The sequence below is a fragment of the Saccopteryx bilineata genome, chromosome 4, assembly GCF_036850765.1.
Source record: "Saccopteryx bilineata isolate mSacBil1 chromosome 4, mSacBil1_pri_phased_curated, whole genome shotgun sequence".
In the NCBI taxonomy this organism is placed as follows: Eukaryota; Metazoa; Chordata; class Mammalia; order Chiroptera; family Emballonuridae; genus Saccopteryx; species Saccopteryx bilineata.
In genome coordinates this window covers 137,628,733-137,646,115 of record NC_089493.1, presented here as the reverse complement: position 1 = coordinate 137,646,115, position 17,383 = coordinate 137,628,733, and the positions used below count along the sequence as shown (strand labels likewise).

The 17,383-nt window shown below is 44.2% G+C and overlaps 1 protein-coding gene across 1 annotated transcript in view; it reads right to left on the bottom strand.

Annotated features, from left to right (window-relative positions):
* MAML1 (mastermind like transcriptional coactivator 1) overlaps nt 1–17,108 on the bottom strand; it is a 58,074-nt gene extending 40,966 nt beyond the window's left edge. The window contains exon 1 of the mRNA XM_066278536.1: nt 16,528–17,108. Coding sequence (XP_066134633.1) covers nt 16,528–16,833 — 306 coding nt within the window. The 5' untranslated portion in view covers nt 16,834–17,108. The remainder of the gene's footprint in view (nt 1–16,527) is intronic.
* Between the last annotated feature and the right edge of the window lie 275 nt (nt 17,109–17,383).

The following is a 17,383-nucleotide window of genomic DNA, read 5'->3' as shown; positions in this document are numbered from 1 at the left end:
TGAGTGAGGGGTCACTGGCTTAGCTGGAGCACCACCACCATGTCAAGGCCGTATGAGAAGCAATCAATGAACAAGTAAAGTGCCACAACTACGAGCTGTTTCTCTTCTCATCTCTCCCTTCCTGTCTCTCCCTTGCAATAAAAAAAAATAAAAAATAAAAAAATTCAAGCAAATAAAGAAGAAAAAAAGCTGGGGTAGCAATACTTATATCAGAAAAAATACTGACCTGTGGTGGCGTAGTGGATAAAGTGTCGACCTGGAAATGCTGAGGTCGCCGGTTCGAAACCCTGGGCTTGCCTGGTCAAGGCACATATGGGAGTTGATGCTTCCTGCTCCTCCCCCCTTCTCTCTCTGTCTCTCTCCTCTCTCCCTCTCTCTCTCCTTTCTAAAAAATGAGTAAATTAAAAAAAAAAAACCAACAAAAAAATAACATCTTATCTTTGGCCCTGGCCGTTGGCTCAGCGGTAGAGCGTCGGCCTGGCGTGCGGGGGACCCAGGTTCGATTCCCGGCCAGGGCACATAGGAGAAGCGCCCATTTGCTTCTCCACCCCCCACCCCCTCCTTCCTCTCTGTCTCTCTCTTCCCCTCCCTCAGCCAAGGCTCCATTGGAGCAAAGATGGCCCGGGCGCTGGGGATGGCTCCTTCGCCTCTGCCCCAGGCGCTAGAGTGGCTCTGGTCGCGGCAGAGCGACCCCCCGGACGGGCAGAGCATCGCCCCCTGGTGGGCAGAGCGTCGCCCCTGGTGGGCGTGCCGGGTGGATCCCGGTCAGGCGCATGCGGGAGTCTGTCTGGCTGTCTCTCCCCGTTTCCAGCTTCAGAAAAATACAAACAAACAAACAAACAAACAAAAAAAACCTTTAAAACAAAGACTAGGCCCTGACTGGTTTGCTCAGTGGTAGAGCATTGGCCCAGTGTGTGGATGTTCCAGGTTCAATTTCTGGTCAGGGCACACAGAAGTGACCATCTGCTTCTTCACCCCTCTCCCTCCCCTCTCATTCTCTCTCTCTCTCTCCCTACTGCAGCCATGGCTCCACTGGTGAGAACACACTGGTCCTAGGCAATGAGCATGGTTCTGTGGATCTTCCTCCTCAGGTGCTAAAAAATAGCTCAGTTATGAGCATGGCCCCAGATGGGCAGAACATTGATCCCAGATGGGGGTTGCCAGGTGGATCTTGGTCGGGACATATGTGGGAGTCTATCTCCCCTCTTTTTACTTGGAAAAAGAAGAAAAAAACTCCAACAAACCAACCAACCAACCAACCAACCAAACAAACAAAAATACCAAAGGTTAAAACAAGATACAAAGATGGTCCCAGCATTTCCATTTCTGATTATTTTATCTAAAGAAACCCTAAACACTAATTAGAAAGACACAAGAATCTTTATGTTAATTGCAGCATTATTACGATAGCCAAGGTACAGAAGCAACCTATGTGTCTATTGATTAACAAATGCATCAAGATGATGTGGTACATATATGCAATGGAATATTACTATAAAAAAGAAATATTGCCATTTGCAACATGAATGGACCTCGGAGAGTTATGCTAAGTGAAAAAAGTCAGAGAAAGACAAACACTATATGATCTCACTTATACGTGGGTTCTAAAAAATACCCCCCAAAAAGACTGACCAGGCAGTGGCGCAGTGGATAGAGTGTCAGATTGGGATGTGGAGGACCCAGGTTTGAAACCCTGAGGTCACCGCTTGAGTATGGAATCATAGACCCCATGGTTGCTAGCTTGAGCATGGAGTCACTCATTCTACTGTAGTCTCCCCCCCCCCCCCCCCGGGTCAAGGCACATATGAGAAAGAAGTCAATGACAACTAAGGTGTCACAACAAAGAATTGATGCTTCTCATCTCTCTCCCTTCCTGTCTGTCTGTCCCAATCTGTCCCTCTGTCTCTCTCTCTCTCTCTTTCTCTCTCTCTCTCTCTCACACACACACACAAATAACAACACCCCCACAAAACAAAATAGCCCTGGCCAGATAGCTAGGTTGGTTAGAGCATCATTCAGAAGCACAGAGATGGCTGGTTTGATCCCTGGTCTGGGCACATACAAGAAAAAAATCGGTATAACTGTTCCTCTCTTTCTCTCTCTAAATCAATAAAATAAATATTATTTAGAAAAACACAAAATAAACAAAACAGAAAAAAACTTATAGAGAACATACTGATGGTTGCCAGGTGGGAAGAGGGACAGGGGTTTCGGAATGAGTGAAAAGGGGAAAGGATTAAGATGTGTAAATTGGTAATTACAAAATAGTCACAGGGATGTAAAGTATAGCATAGGGCAGTGGTAGTCAACCTACTGCCCAGTAGTGGGCGTTCCAGCTTTCCTGGTGGGCAGTAGTGGAGCAACCAAAGTATAAATAAAAAAATAGATTTAACTATAGTAAGTTGTTTTATAAAGATTTATTCTGTCAAACTTAGCGAAAATCTGACATAAAGTACTTTGTAAGTAATTATTATATGCTTTAACTTGCTGTAACTCTGCTTTATAAATTTTATAAAGTAAAGTTACTTCCCTACTTTATAAATCACCATTACTGTGGAACCTGTGGATGGTTAGAAAATTTTACTACTAACAGATATACAAAAGTGGGCGGTAGGTATAAAAAGGTTGACTACCCCTGGCATAGGGAATACAGTCAATAGTATTATAACAACTACGTATGGTGCCAGGTGGGTACTAGACTTATTGGGATGATCACTTCATAAGTTATAGAAATATCTAATCACTATGTTATATACCTGAAACTAGTAATATTCTATGTCAACTGTAATTGAGAAATAAAAAATATTTTATGTGATCTGTAACATCATAGTTTTTGTCTTAAAATTAATTTTTAAAAATTTGCAGTCAAAACATGTATCATAAAATTTACCATCTTAAACTCTCTTAAGTGTACAGCACAATAGTGTAAACTAGTGCTTTTCAACTGCTGGTCTACAAAAATATTAACCACCCAGATGTATGAAGATTCCAGAGTCTATAATCATTGGGTCCATAATCTTCATACAACATCAGGGTGGTTAACCCTTTCATGGACCAGGATAAATTTCTGGCGGACTGATGGTTGAAAACCACTGGTGTAAACTATATATACAGTTATGCCACAAATGTCTAGAACTTTTTCATCTTGCAAAACTGAAACTTGCTTGACTGGTAGTGGTGCAGTAGATAGAGTTGACCTGGGACACTGAGGTCCCAGATTCGAAACGCTGAGATGGCTGGTTTGAGTGCACAGTTGCCAGCTTGGGCATGGTATCATAGACATGATGCCATGGTCACTGGCTTGGCCCCATGCCTGATCAAGGTACATATTAGAAGCCACCAATGAACAACTGAAGTGATGCAACTATAAGTTGATGCTTCTCATCTCTCCTTTCCTGTCTTTCTCTCTCTCTTGCTAAAAAAAACAAAACAAAACCCAAAACACACACAAAAAAACCCTGTAACAATTACTCCCTCTCTCCTTCCCTCCAGTCCCTGGCAGCTGGCATTTTCCTCTCTGTTTCTAAGAGTTTGACTATTTTAGGTATTTCATGTAAGTGAAACCACACAGTATTTGTCTTTATGCAACTGGTTTATTTTACTTAGCATAACGTCTTCAAGGTTTATACATGCTTTAGCATACAACAAAATGCTCTCCTTATACCCCATATTTTCTTCACCCATGCTTCTGTTGATAGAAACTTAGACTATGTCCACCTCTTGGCGACTGTGAACAAGTCTGCAATGACCATGGAAGTATAAGTCTGGGCCTACTGTCTTACCTCTATCAAAACCATTTTTGAAATGATCCCAGCCTAAAAACATACAACTTCTGACTTCCAATTCAGAGCTCCTTGCTCAATATCATTAACATTCACTTAACGTACGCTTGATGACTACCAAATATGTGGCCGGTATGGTGCTAAACTCTTAGTCTTGCTACCCAGGTTGCTCACAGTTTAATGGCAAGCAGGCAAACACACTAATTAAGGCTCAGTGTGCTTGTTCAGACAAAGGTTAAGCACCTAGCTAGCATGAGGAGGGACTTAGAGAAGGGGTTCTGGAGGAGGTGATGACACATGAGGAGGTGTCAGACATTATGATACTGGAGAAGGGTGTACATGTGAAGACACTAAGAGAAATTAGGCCATTTTCTTTTTTTTTTTGTATTTTTCTGAAGCTGGAAACGGGGAGAGACAAGTCAGACAGACTCCCGCATGCGCCCGGCCAGGATCCACCCGGCACGCCCACCAGGGGCAACGCTCTGCCCATCAGGGGGCGATGCTCTGCCCCTCTGGGGCGTCGCTATGCTGCGACCAGAGCCACTCTAGCGCCTGGGGCAGAGGCCAAGGAGCCATCCCCAGCGCCTGGGCATCTTTGCTCCAATGGAGCCTTGGCTGCGGGAGGGGAAGAGAGAGACAGAGAGGAAGGAGGGGTGGGGGGTGGAGAAGCAAATGGGCGCTTCTCCTATGTGCCCTGGCCGGGAATCGAACCCAGGTCCCCCGCACGCCAGGCCGACGCTCTACCGCTGAGCCAACCGGCCAGGGCAGGCCATTTTCAAAGAACCACACTCAAAGAACTTCGGGGACCTTGGAAGTCTCCCACATGGGCTTCATTCCCATGGTGCCAGATGCCACCCAATGACATGCTGCTCCACCAGACCTAGTAACACTGATGCTCTTCCAAACGTTCATCCTATATTAGTCTCTCCTGCTGGGCAGAATAATTCTCCACTGACTTTAAAGGCCCTGACCACTTAGGTTACCTAAGTTTGACCTATAACTTAGAATGCTCTGAATCCAGAGCAGGCAGCAGGAGTGGTGATATTTTTCAGTTAAAAACATCTCACTTCAGGCCCTGGCTGGTTGGCTCAGCGGTAGAGCGTCGGCCTGGCGTGCAGGAGTCCCAGGTTCGATTCCTGGCCAGGGCACACAGGAGAGGCGCCCATTTGCTTCTCCACCCCTCCCCCTCTCCTTCCTCTCTGTCTCTCTCTTCCCCTCCCGCAGCGAGGTTCCATTGGAGCAAAGATGGCCCGGGCGCTGGGGATGGCTCTGTGGCCTCTGCCTCAGGTGCTAGAATGGCTCTGGACGCAACAGAGCGCCGCCCCAGAGGGGCAAAGCATCGCCCCTGGTGGGCATGCCGGGTGGATCCCGGTCGGGCGCATGCGGGAGTCTGTCTGACTGCCTCCCCGTTTCCAGCTTCAGAAAAATGAAAAAAAACAAACAAACAAAAACAAAAAACAAAAAAAAAATCTCACTTCTATCTAACTGGTGGTGGCGCAATGCGTAGAGTGTCAACTTGGAACACTGAGGTCCCCAGTTCAAAACCCTGAGGTTGCCTGACCTGTGGTGGCGCAGTGGATAAAGCGTTGACCTGGAATGCTGAGGTCACCAGTTCAAAACCCTGGGCTTGCCTGGTCAAGGCACATATGGAAGTTGATGCTTCCTGCTCCTCCCCCCTTTCTGTCTCTCTCTCTCACTCTAACTCTCTCTCCTCTCTAAAATGAATAAATAAATTAAAAAAAAAATTAAAACCCTGAGGTTGCCAGTGTGAGCATGAACTTGTCGGCTTGAGCGCAGGGTTGCTGGCTTGAGCCCTCAGGTTAAGGCACATATGAGAAACAATCAATGAACAACTAAAGTGACACAACTATGAGCTGATGCTTTTCATCTCTCTTCCTTCTCTCTCTCACTTAAAAAAATTTTTTTTAATCAAAACTATTATACGTACTGGCAAAGATCTATGGAAATGAACAGTATTTTGATTTTCCCAATTTTCAGTAAGTAGGCTAAACAAGGTACCTTCTGTGTTAAAGAATAATAGGTATAATCAATAATCAATTGATAAGATTTGGAAAAAACTTTGTGTTATATTTCTCAATAATTGAGAAAAGTGAAAAACTAATGACTAGATTAATCCTTTTTAAGCCAGATGGTTTATAATTCCTTTTTTTTTTTTTTTTTACAGAGACAGAGAGAAGGACAGAGAGGTACAGACAGACAGGAAGGGAGAGAAATAAGAAGCATCAATTCTTTGTTGTGGCACCTTAGGTGTTCATTGATTGCTTTCTCATATGTGCCTTGACCAGAGTGGTGGGGTGCCACAGCAGACTGAGTGACCCCTTGCTCAAGCCAGCGACCCTGGGCTCAAGCTGGTGAGCCTTGCTCAAACCAGATGAGTCTACACTCAAGCTGGTGAAATCAGGGTTTCAAAACTGGGTCCTCCGTGTCCCATTCCAATGCTCCATACACTGTGCCACTGCCTGGTCAGGCATATAATTCTTTTCTTTCAATAAAATTAAAGGTGTACCTAACCAAGTTGTCTGCTAATTAATAAATTAATTTTTGATGATATATTACTAGGTAATTTTTGGAATGTAAGTAACCAAGTTACAAAAAACTAAGTAATATTGCTAAAATTAAATCTCTCCCTTTCTTTTATATTTATTCATGTAAACAATGATTTATGGGGTTTAAATTTATAAAAACAAAAAATGGAAATAGAATTGAGAACTATCACTGTGTCAACAAATAACACTCAACCATGCATATGTGAACAAAGTGAGGAAGAAGCCTCACCTGTCTCATTTGAGAAGACACTTCTAATCAACTTGTTTTTTGCTTAATAATTATTTACACAAATTTATAATGCATTTGTTGTGTTGTGTACTACTATAACCCAACAATGAAATAAGAAACATTCATAACACATAGACCCTTATAAATAAATGCTACATATAATCTTCTTTTGTGTAAGTTTAAAAACAACAAAAGTATGCATAGAGCTTTATGGTCAAAGTAATTTGAAGGTTTTAATTTCAATTTTTATACCTTTTTGTTTAGAAAAAATATGCTACATAAAAAGACTTGCAAGCATTCATTATGTTAGAATAATAAAATAATAATATAGCCGGACCAGTGAGGGCACATGGACAAAGCATCAACCTGGGATGATGAGGAGGACCCAGGTTCAGAACCTCGATGCCACCAGTTGAGCATGAGCTCATCTGGCTTGAGTGCAGGCTCATCAGCTTAAGCACAAGGTCACCTGGCTTGAAGTGCAAGGTTGCTGGCTTGAGCAAGGGGTCAAGGCACATATGAGAAAGCGATCAATGAAAACCTAAGGTGTCACAACTATAAATTGATGCTTCTCATTTTTCTCCCTTCTGTCTGTCTGTCTATCTCTCTTAAAATAATAAAATAAAATTAGTTGATCTAGCCCTGGCCAGATAGCTCAGTTGGTTATAGAGTGTCGTCCTGAAGTGCAGTGGTTGCTGGTTTGATCCTAGTCAGGGCACATACAGAAATAGATCACTGTTCCTCTTTCTCTCTCTCAAAAAATAAAAAATTTTAAAAGATAGTTGATCCATATTAAATATATGTAGCGCTTTATAAGGCTGTGTTACATAAATTTATTTCATATATTTTATTTAATAAATTGGGTTATGGTAGTTTATTTAGTACATAACACAATAAATGCATTATAGTTTTTGATAAGCTTCAAAACTTAGGATGAAAAGCTTTAGATGTCAATATAAAAATGTGTGAGGAGGCCCTGGCCGGTTGGCTCAGTGGTAGAGCGTCGGCCTGGCGTTCAGAAGTCCCGGGTTCAATTCCCGGCCAGAGCACACAGGAGAGGCGCCCATCTGCTTCTCCACCCCCCCTTCTTCTTCTCTGTCTCTCTCTTCCCCTCCTGCAGCCGAGGCTCCATTGGAGCAAAGATGGCCTGGGTGCTGGGGATGGCTCCTTGGCCTCTGCCCCAGGCACTAGAGTGGCTCTGGTCGCAACAGAGCGACGCCCCGAAGGGGCAGAGCATCGCCCCCTGGTGGGCAGAACATCGCCCCCTGGTGGGTGTGCCGGGTGGATCCCGGTCGGGCGCACGCGGGAGTCTGTCTGACTGTTTCTCCCCGTTTCCAGCTTCAGAAAAATTAAAAAAAAAAAAAATTTTGTGTGAGGAGGTTCACAAGGTTACAAAATTATTTAGTCCAAACACCCAAAATAAAATATGTGGCTTTTCATGATTTGACTTCTTTTCAGCTTTATCTTCCAGCCTCTGGCATGTTAAGCCTCAAATTCAAAGAACTACCCATTGCCATCATTTTGTGCTTTTGCTTAGTTTCCCAAAGGGATTAAAGTCCTATTACATGCCCCATGATAAGAGCTCAGGTCCCCATGTTAATTAATGTTCCACATTAAATGTTTGGAAATGTCCTAAATAAAGAAAACTATGTAAGTTTGTTTATCCCAGTGTCTCCTAAATTTATATTCAACTCTAGAACTTATTTATAGCCCATGAAATCAGTGTTTCATGAAACACCCTTTAGGAAAAGCCTCGGGGAAAACATCAAGACCATTTTAAAAGCCAAATCTTTAAAATTCCCAAAGTTCACCCAATATTCCTACAGGCTTTCAAGCCCGAGACATGACTTTGCAATGATCTGCTTACTACCTACTTCCCATTAGGCTGCTGACAGAGTTCCTGTACCACCATAATAATTTCTGGCTTCCAGCAGGAGCTCAATGGTGGTTGAAGAAATGACCAACTGAAAATGCAGAAAGTGGAAGAAAGGTGTAGGCAATTCCCAGGTTTCTACATTGGACGACTGGGCTAAGGAAAATACTCTGAAGGAATATAAGATTGGCAGATAAAAGAAGAGCCCATTTTAGACGTGGTAAATCAAAGAGAAAATGTCTAGTAGACAGCTGGAAATTTGGATCTGAATCCTGGAAGAGTGATCTGGAGACTCTTATTATTATTATAGATGATAGATGAAGCCATGAGTCAATGAAATTACCCAGGAAAAGAAGACTGAATGAAAAAAGTAGATGTAGTTGCCTTGGGAACATTAATATTTAAAAAGTGTGCAAAGAGCCCTGGCCAGGTAGCTAAGCTGGTTACAGCATTGTCAGGACACACCAAGGCTGCAAGTTCAATTTCTGGTCAGAGCGTTTATAAGAATCAACCAATGAATGCATAAATAAGTGGAACCAACAAATCGATGCTTTTCTCTCCTTTCCTCTTCTCTCACTAAAATCAATGAATTAAAAAAATAAATAAAAAATAAGTGTGCAAAGAAAGTTTCTCAAGCCAAAACACTAAGAATTCCCCTCAACTCTCCCCCTCTTTTGCCTGCATCCAATCCACTTAGTTCATGACCAAGCTCTGGCACTCAGCCTTCAGGAGCTAGCCAGGATCCAACTCCTCTTCATCTCCACTACCACCACTAGCCCCAGCCCACACCACAGTAAAAGTATAACTGCATGGACTCTTGCCCACACCAACCCCATCAAGCACTAAATGACCTTTCAAAACTAAATCAGATCACATCATGTTTCTGCTTAAATCTTGCTATTGCTTCCCACTGCACTGGTCCTTGCTTACTTACCTCTCACTCCAGCTACCTACTAGGTACACTGACTCCTTTATGTTCTTCATGCAAGCTCAGAGGTTCCTGCCTAAGAGATGTGCTGGTGGTTCTAACTGGAATGTTCTGGACTTTCAGCTGACTGATAACCAACTTCCTCTCATTCAGGCCCAAACAAATTAAGACAAAGTGCCTTGTTGAAAGTGGCTACTACAGATAACTCAATATCAAACTATTCTTTTAATTTTTCTTAGCATTTCTTACCACTAAAAATTAATTTTAATTGATCTCTTTCTCCATGTGAGTTTTAATTTGTCTTGTTCAATGCTGTATTTCTAGTGCCTTAAATATGCTCTGGCCCACAGTAGGCACTCAGATATTTGTTACATGAATTAAAAGGGAAAGCAGGAAGGAGACTGAGAAAAAACAGAAAGCTAGAAAGAAAATCAGAAGAGGATAGATGCTAAGAGAAGAGTCTTAAGAAGCAGGAAGTCAAGAAGAATTATGACTAATAAGTCACTAAATTTGGTGTTTCTATCTTTGGTCTCCTCTAGGGGAGCAACTTTGAAAAAGTAGAAGAGGTAGAAAAGGGAGATCACAATGGGCCAATGAATAAGCGGGAAGTTCAGTGGAAAGGGCAAAGGGAAGGAAGAAGATGGAACATTATTTCGAGGGTGAGACAAAAGAAAGAATATTTGCTTGTGTTTTCAAGCTGAAAGAAAGGATGCAGTGGGAAAGGGGATACTGAAGATAAAAAAGAAAAGGGGGTTGCTAGGTTAAGGTTCCAGATGTTATAGGAAGAGATGGGTTCCTAAAGCCACATTAGTCATCTTTTCTCTAAACCTATCCCACATGATTAAGTACAATGTCTGTTACATGTTCAGAAATATTTTCTCCCTGGAAATAATTTGTTATTTGCATAATTCTTACATAATTTTAGGCTATAAAATCATTACTAAATATCTGCACATCTTTCTTAACTCTTAGAAGGTACAGGTACACACTGGACTGTTTAGGTATAGAGAGCCATGAAGTGTCCTCTCAGTTCACAGAACAAATGTTTTAGAGAAGGAGGGGAAGAGAGAGAGAGAGAGAGAGAGAGAGAGAAAGTGAGATGAAAGAAGGAAGAAGAGGGAAGAGAAGGAGGGAGTGGAAGGGAGAAGAAGGGAGGGGGAAGACAGAGAGGGAGAGGAAGAGAGGGAGAAAGGGGAGGAGAGGAAGGAAGGGGAGAAGAAAAAAAGGAGATGGAGGGAAAGAGGGGAGATAGGAGGAGGGGAAGGAGGAGGGAGGGAGGGAGAGGAAGGGAGAAGGAGGCGGGAGGGAGAGGGAGAAGAGGGAAGGGAGGGAGAAAAGTGAAAGAGAAGAGGGGGGAAAGAAAGAAGGGGAGAGCCCTGGCCAGTTGGCTCAGTGGTAGAGCATCAGTACAGCATGTGGATGTCCCGGTTTGATTCCTGGTCAGGGTACACAGGAGAAGTGTCCATCTGCTTCTTCACCCCTCCCCTCTCACTTCTCTCTCTCTCTGTCTCCCCCTCCTACAGCCATGGCTGGATTGGAATAAGTTGGCCCTGGGCCCTAAGGATGGTTCCATGGCCTCTGCCTCAGGCGCTAAGAAGAGCTTGGTTGCTGAGCAACAGAGGAATGCTCCAGATGGGCAGAGCATCACAGCCTAGTGGCCTTGCCGGGTGGATCCTGGTCAGGATGCATGTGGAGGTCTGTCTTTCTGCCTCCCCTCCTCTCACTGAATTTAAAAAAGGAAGGAAGGAAGGAAGGAAAGAAGGAAAGAAGGGAGGGAGGGAGGGAGGGAGGGAGGAAGGGAGGAAGAGAAAGAAAAAAATAAAGAAAGAGATTTAGAGATAGAGGAGGAGGGAGGGGGAAAGAGAAAGGAGGAGGGGGGAGAATAGAGGAAGAGGAGGGAGAGGAGGGAGAGGAGGGAAAGGAGGGAGGAGGGAGGGAGAGAGGGGGACAGGGAAGGAGAAACAGGAAAGAGGGAGGGAGAACAAAGGTGGAGTGGGGAAAGAGGAAAAGAGAAAGAGAGGAAGGAAGGGGGAAAAGGGGGAAGGAGGGGGAAGAAAGGGAAGGAGGGAGAGGGAAGGAAAAGGAGGTAGAAGGAGGAAGAAGGGAGGAGAGGAAGGAGGAGAGGGAGAAGAGTAGAGAGGAGAAAACGCATGTACATGAAAAGCAAACGGGGCACATAGGTGACAGTGGGTAGAATGTAAGTAAGGGTATGAATATGTTCTTTGTAATATTTGTGAAGCTTTTCTCTAAGTTTCACAAATTATGTACAAATAAAAAGTCAAAGAAATTTGCACACCTAAGTTAAGCAGGGAAGGCAACTTCCCTGAAACAGAAAACCTGGCATGCAACTGTCAAATTTCTAGGTAGTCTATCACAACCCCTTAGGAATAAGCAGCAGAAAATAACAATGATTGGTGGGGGGTGGGGAAAGTAACAACCATGAATAAAGGGATGAGGCAAACTTACAGTATTTTACTAAGTGAAAATGTTCAAGTTATTGTAAAAGAGTATTTTCATTACAGAATGAATATTTATATAAAGTAAGTAGATAATTCTCTATAACGTAGCATTCCTAACAAAAAGAAGTCAACCTTAACTGTCATTAGGAAACAATTGCCTGACCTGTGGTGGCGCAGTGAATAAAAGCGTAGACCTGGAACACTGAGGTCGCTGGTTCAAAACCCTGGGCTTGCCTAGTCATGGCACATATGGGAGTTGATGCTTCCTGCTCCTCCCCACCCCGCATTCTCTCCTCTCTCTAAAATGAATAAATAAAATCTAAAAAAGAAAGAAAACAGGAGCCAAACTATAAAAAAAAAGAAAAAGGAAATTACAATTTTGGTTTTTTTTTGTTTTTTTACAGAGACAGAGAGAGAGTCAGAGTGAGAGATAGACAGGGACAGACAGACAGGAACGGAGAGATGAGAAGCATCAATCATTAGTTTTTTGTTGTGCATTGCAACACCTTAGTTGTTCATTGATTGCTTTCTCATATGTGCCTTGACCACGGGCCTTCAGCAGACCAAGTAACCCCTTGCTGGAGCCAGCAACCTTGGGTCCAAGCTGGTGAGCTTTTTGCTCAAACCAGATGAGCCCATGCTCAAGCTGGCGACCTTGGGGTCTCGAACCTGGGTCCTCAGCATCCCAGTCCGACGCTCTATCCACTGCGCCACCGCCTGGCCAGGCCAATTTTTGGTTTTAAAAGAGTACACATACATGTGCTACCATATGATCCAGCAATCCTCTACTGGGTATCTACCTGAAAAACTTGAATACTGTTGGTATGCAGAGACACATGCACCCCCATGCTCATCACAGCTTTATTCACAGAAGCCAAGACATGGAAATACCCAAAGTGTACCTCAAATAAGGACTGGATACAGAAGATGTGGTACATATATACAATGGAATACTACTCAGCCGTAAAAAATGGTAACAATGCCATTTACAACAACGTGGATGGACCTTGAGAATATTAAGCTAAGTGAAATAAATAAATCAGAAATTGATAAGAAATATATGATTTAACACATAGGTGGGATATAAAAAGAGACTAATAGACATAGACAAAAGATAAGTGGTTACTAGACGGATAGGGGTGGAGGAAAGGGGAGTAAAGAGGAAAAAATAGACCATGAGAGAAAATGATCTGACTTTGGGTGATGGGCACACAATGTCATCAACAGTTCAAATGCTACAGAGATGTTTACCTGAAATCTACATATTCTTATTGACCAATGTCACCTCATTAAATTTAATTTCTTAAAAAAAAACACCACAGCCTGACCTGTGGTGGCGCAGTGGATAAAGCATCGACCTGGAATGCTGAGGTTGCTGGTTCAAAACCCTGGGCTTGCCTGGTCAAGGCACATATGGGAGTTGAAGCTTCCTGCTCCTCCCCCCCTTCTCTCTCTCTCTCTCTCTCTCCCCCCTCTAAAAAAATGAATAAATAAAAATAATTAAAAAAAAAAACACCATACACACACAGCAAAAAAAAAACAACCTAACTGTCATTCCTTGACAAAGAGATATAGAGTCTGAAGCACTGTTTTGTTTTGTTTTCTTAAGTGAGAAGTGGGGAGGCAGAGGGACAGACTCCCACATGTACCCTGACTGGGATCTACACTGCAAGCCCCCTATGGGGCAATGCTCTGCCCATCTGGGACCATTGCACCATTGCTCAGCAACTGAGCTATTTTAGTGCCTGAGGCTAGGTGATGGAGGCATCCTCAGCACCCAGGGCCAACTTGTTTCAACCAAGCCATGGTTGTGGGAGGGGAAGAGAGAGAGAGAGAGAAAGGAGAGGGAGAGATAGAAAAGCAGACGGTCACTTCTCCTGTGTGCCCTGACCAGGAATCAAACCCAGGATATCCACACTCTGGGCCTAGGCTCTACCACTGAGTCAGCTGGCCAGGGCTGAAGTACTGTTTCTGACCCATCTTCAACAGAGTAAGCAGTTGGTGGTTAAGACTTTGCTGTGATGGGATATCCTAAGAGAAAAAAAACCCTAAAGATGAATTCTATTAGTAAATTTGATCGCTCTTCAGCTGTACAAATGGTGTGTGGATGGTAACTGGAGTTATGAAACAGCTGCCTAACAGTACTATAGTACAATTGGAAAATAAATAATGTACCTTATGTAAAGAATATTAATTAGATCAAATACATTTTTCAATTGTCAAGAATAACATTAACTAAGAGGCCCTTCTCTCACCAAGCCCAAATCCATCCAGACAAGGACTTGCCCTCTGAACTGAAGGAGTCACTAAAATAGAAAATGCTACTGTTTTCTTAGTGACACTGATCTTCCCATTCCTAGATCCCATTCTAAGGCTGAAGAGCTCGACTAGACTCACTTGGAGACTGAAATGAAAAGGGGCCCTTTTCCTGGTAGGGAGACAGTGGAAGAGCACTTCCACTCTAAAGTTTAAACTCATGAAATCCATGGCTCAAGTGTTAATGTGATAAGATAACAGAGAATGGCACATCTGATCAGGTTCTGACACCCAAAGGAATGACTGACAAGCCAGATTCAAGTTCTAACACACTCAGAATTAATTTATCTTCAAATGACATGCCAAATTTCTCTTAGGACTAATCATGTAGGGGCTAAACTCTCATTCTCCTTAAACAAATTGAATCATCACTAATACACTTTCTAGGTGGTGTACAAGGTAAATATTTGCATGTAAACTAATATTCTTATGAGCTTTCATTACTTAAGTTGGAATGACCACCATTCCCTCTTTTTTTCTTTTCTTTTTCTTTTTTTGGCTTAAAGCTGTGGTCCCCAACCTCCGGGCCATAGACTGGTAGCGGTCCGTGGGCCATTTGGTACCGGTTCACAGAGAAAGAATAAATAACTTACATTATTTCCGTTTTATTTACATTTAAGTCCGTTTTATTTTTTAAAAATGACCAGATTCCCTCTGTTACATCTGTCTAAGACTCACTCTTGATGCTTGTCTCATAAGTTCGACAATTATATTTAAAAATACCACAATTTTTACGCCGGTCGCATAATTTTATTTTGTGCATTTATCCGTCCTACTCTAGAGGCTGGTCCGTGAAAATATTTTCTGACATTAAACCGGTCCGTGGCCCAAAAAAGGTTGGGAATCACTGGCTTAAAGTAATTCTTTTTATTTTTTTAATTGAATTTATTGGGAGTGACATTGGTTAATTAGCTGCTACCCTTAAAGTCTTTCCTTGAAAGAAGAGTTGTTAGTTAAAGGCAGCATTAAGTTAAACCATTTTGCTTTTTGAGCTTAGTATATAGGAGGATAAATTAGTAAGTACTACCAAGTTGAATACCAATCACTCTACAAACAGTGCTGAAAGCCTAAGATGTTTAAGTAACTCTGACCCAAACCCCTTCCTGTCTCCCAGGGCTTACAGTCTAGTTGGTAAAATAAGGTCCAAATAGTATGACTGTGCTAAAAATAAATAGCACAGACAATAAGTTTCCTAAATGTTTTGACAAAGTTGATTCTGATTACTGTGGGCACCTGTGTCAGAAACTAGGGTGGCAGGATGCTGAAAGGCTGGGAGAAAGGTCCTTTTGTGAAAATATTTTCACGTCACTTCTTTTGAATCTTATAAGACTCCTGGAAGATTAGAAGCTAAATGTATCTTTAGTTTACACATGAGAAAAGTGAGGACCAGAAAACTTGGCTAGTTGATAGTCAATAATCAATGAAATGTCCAGCAAACCAAACTAATATGGACAAGAACACAGAAAGTAATTCAACCAAAGAATAGGACCTGTGGGGGACAAGGCATTTAGAGAGGAAAAATAGGGACCAAATGCCTGAAGACTAGTTAGGGACAGGCACTGCAACAACCCAGGTGAGAGGCAATAAAGGCATGAATTTAAAAATACAGATAAATTAGACTGGTAACATTTGTTTTAAACCATACCAAGAAAATAACAACGAAAAAACCCCTCTGTTCTCTCCCTCTTATAAATCAGTTTCAGCAAAGAATATGTCTAACCAACAAATCCCCCAAATAGCTACTGAGAACCCAAAGGGCATAACAACTTGCCAACAAACTCTCAAATATCAAAAATTTTAAATAGCCTTGAAAACGAAAACTGGAATTATCCACAACATTGCTGAAATCACAAGCTCACAAATTTCAGGGGTGCCTATAAAAGGAATACTTTTCTACAACTCAATGAGCAGTACTATGCCTTTTACTAAGGTTTCCAAACACTTTTGAATGTTTCCATTTGGAAGTTTGATTTCATCTACTGAAGGCTGACTGATTTCCATATGTAAGCCGTGAACCAGCAAATAGCAAGTACCCAATAAACATTTGCAGAATAAATGAGGCACCATCATGGGCCAGACTAAGGCCAGGATGTTTAAAAGAAAGTTCTCAAAATTTCGGAATCAAGTCTGGGAGGAAAACGTTTCAGCTGCCGTCCTCCAGCCTTCCCAGCCGGAGCTTCAACGTAAACTTTACGTCGAAAAGGTTTTACGGTCATGTTTTCCCAAACTAATGCCACTGTGCTGTTTGCTGCAGGTGACAAACAGCCCCTGCCAGGTTCGCCTGCCCGGAGCGAGGCCGAGGTTCTGCGGTCACCGGGCCATCTGAGCGCAGCGCAGGCAACGGCCGGGGTAGCGTCCCCGCGCCCTACTCACCGCGACAGGGCGGCCGTGCTCGGGGCCGTCAGCGGCGTCGAGGCGCGAGGCCGGCGCGGGCGGCGGGGCCGCGGCCGGCTGCCGGTGTTTGCCGGCGCGCTTGGCCTTGGCTTGGATGCAGCGCTGGTGCAGGGCGAAGGTGTGCTGGCGCTCGAGCTCCAGGCGCTCGGGCGACACGGCCTCATAGCGGGCCTCGCAGGTGCTGTGGTGGCGCCGGCACAGCTCGATGCGCCGGCGGAGGCGCTCCATGACCGCACTGTGCCGCGGCAGCGCGAACTCCGCCATGGGACAGGTGGGCAGCACCATGGACCGCGGGTGGCACGGGCCGGGCCCGGGGCGGGCCTTTCGGGCGCGCTGGAACTGCGGGCTCCGCTCCCCGCCGGCAGCCGGCCACCTCAGGGCCGCGCCATGGCCCCGCGAGTTGCAGGGTGGGCTTGTGCGCGGCGGCGGGTCTTCCTGCGGCCTCGCTCCGTCCGACCCTGGTCGGCGTTCGCCGCCCACCTCAGGCCTCAGCCTGGCCCAACCGCCCGGGGCCCTTTGTTTTCCGCGCCGCCGTCGCCGCCATCTTAAAATTGTTTTCAGGGCTCTTGGAAGAGGGCGGGACCCCGGCAGGCAACCCTGGCGTCACGACTGATAAGCAGGGAATGCCACCAATCAGAATAGGGAGAGCGGGCCGCCCGAGGGGCGGGGATAAGCACGCCGGAGACGCACAGGGGCTCCCGTTTGGAGTTTAAAAGGGATTTTCAAGGGGTGGGCCTCAGTCTTGGGCGCCCAGCCGAATGTAATGGACAGGAACCTACACTGGACGCCGTCCCCCCCGCGGGCAGGCCCTTCCGGGTCCGCGGTGGAGAGCACG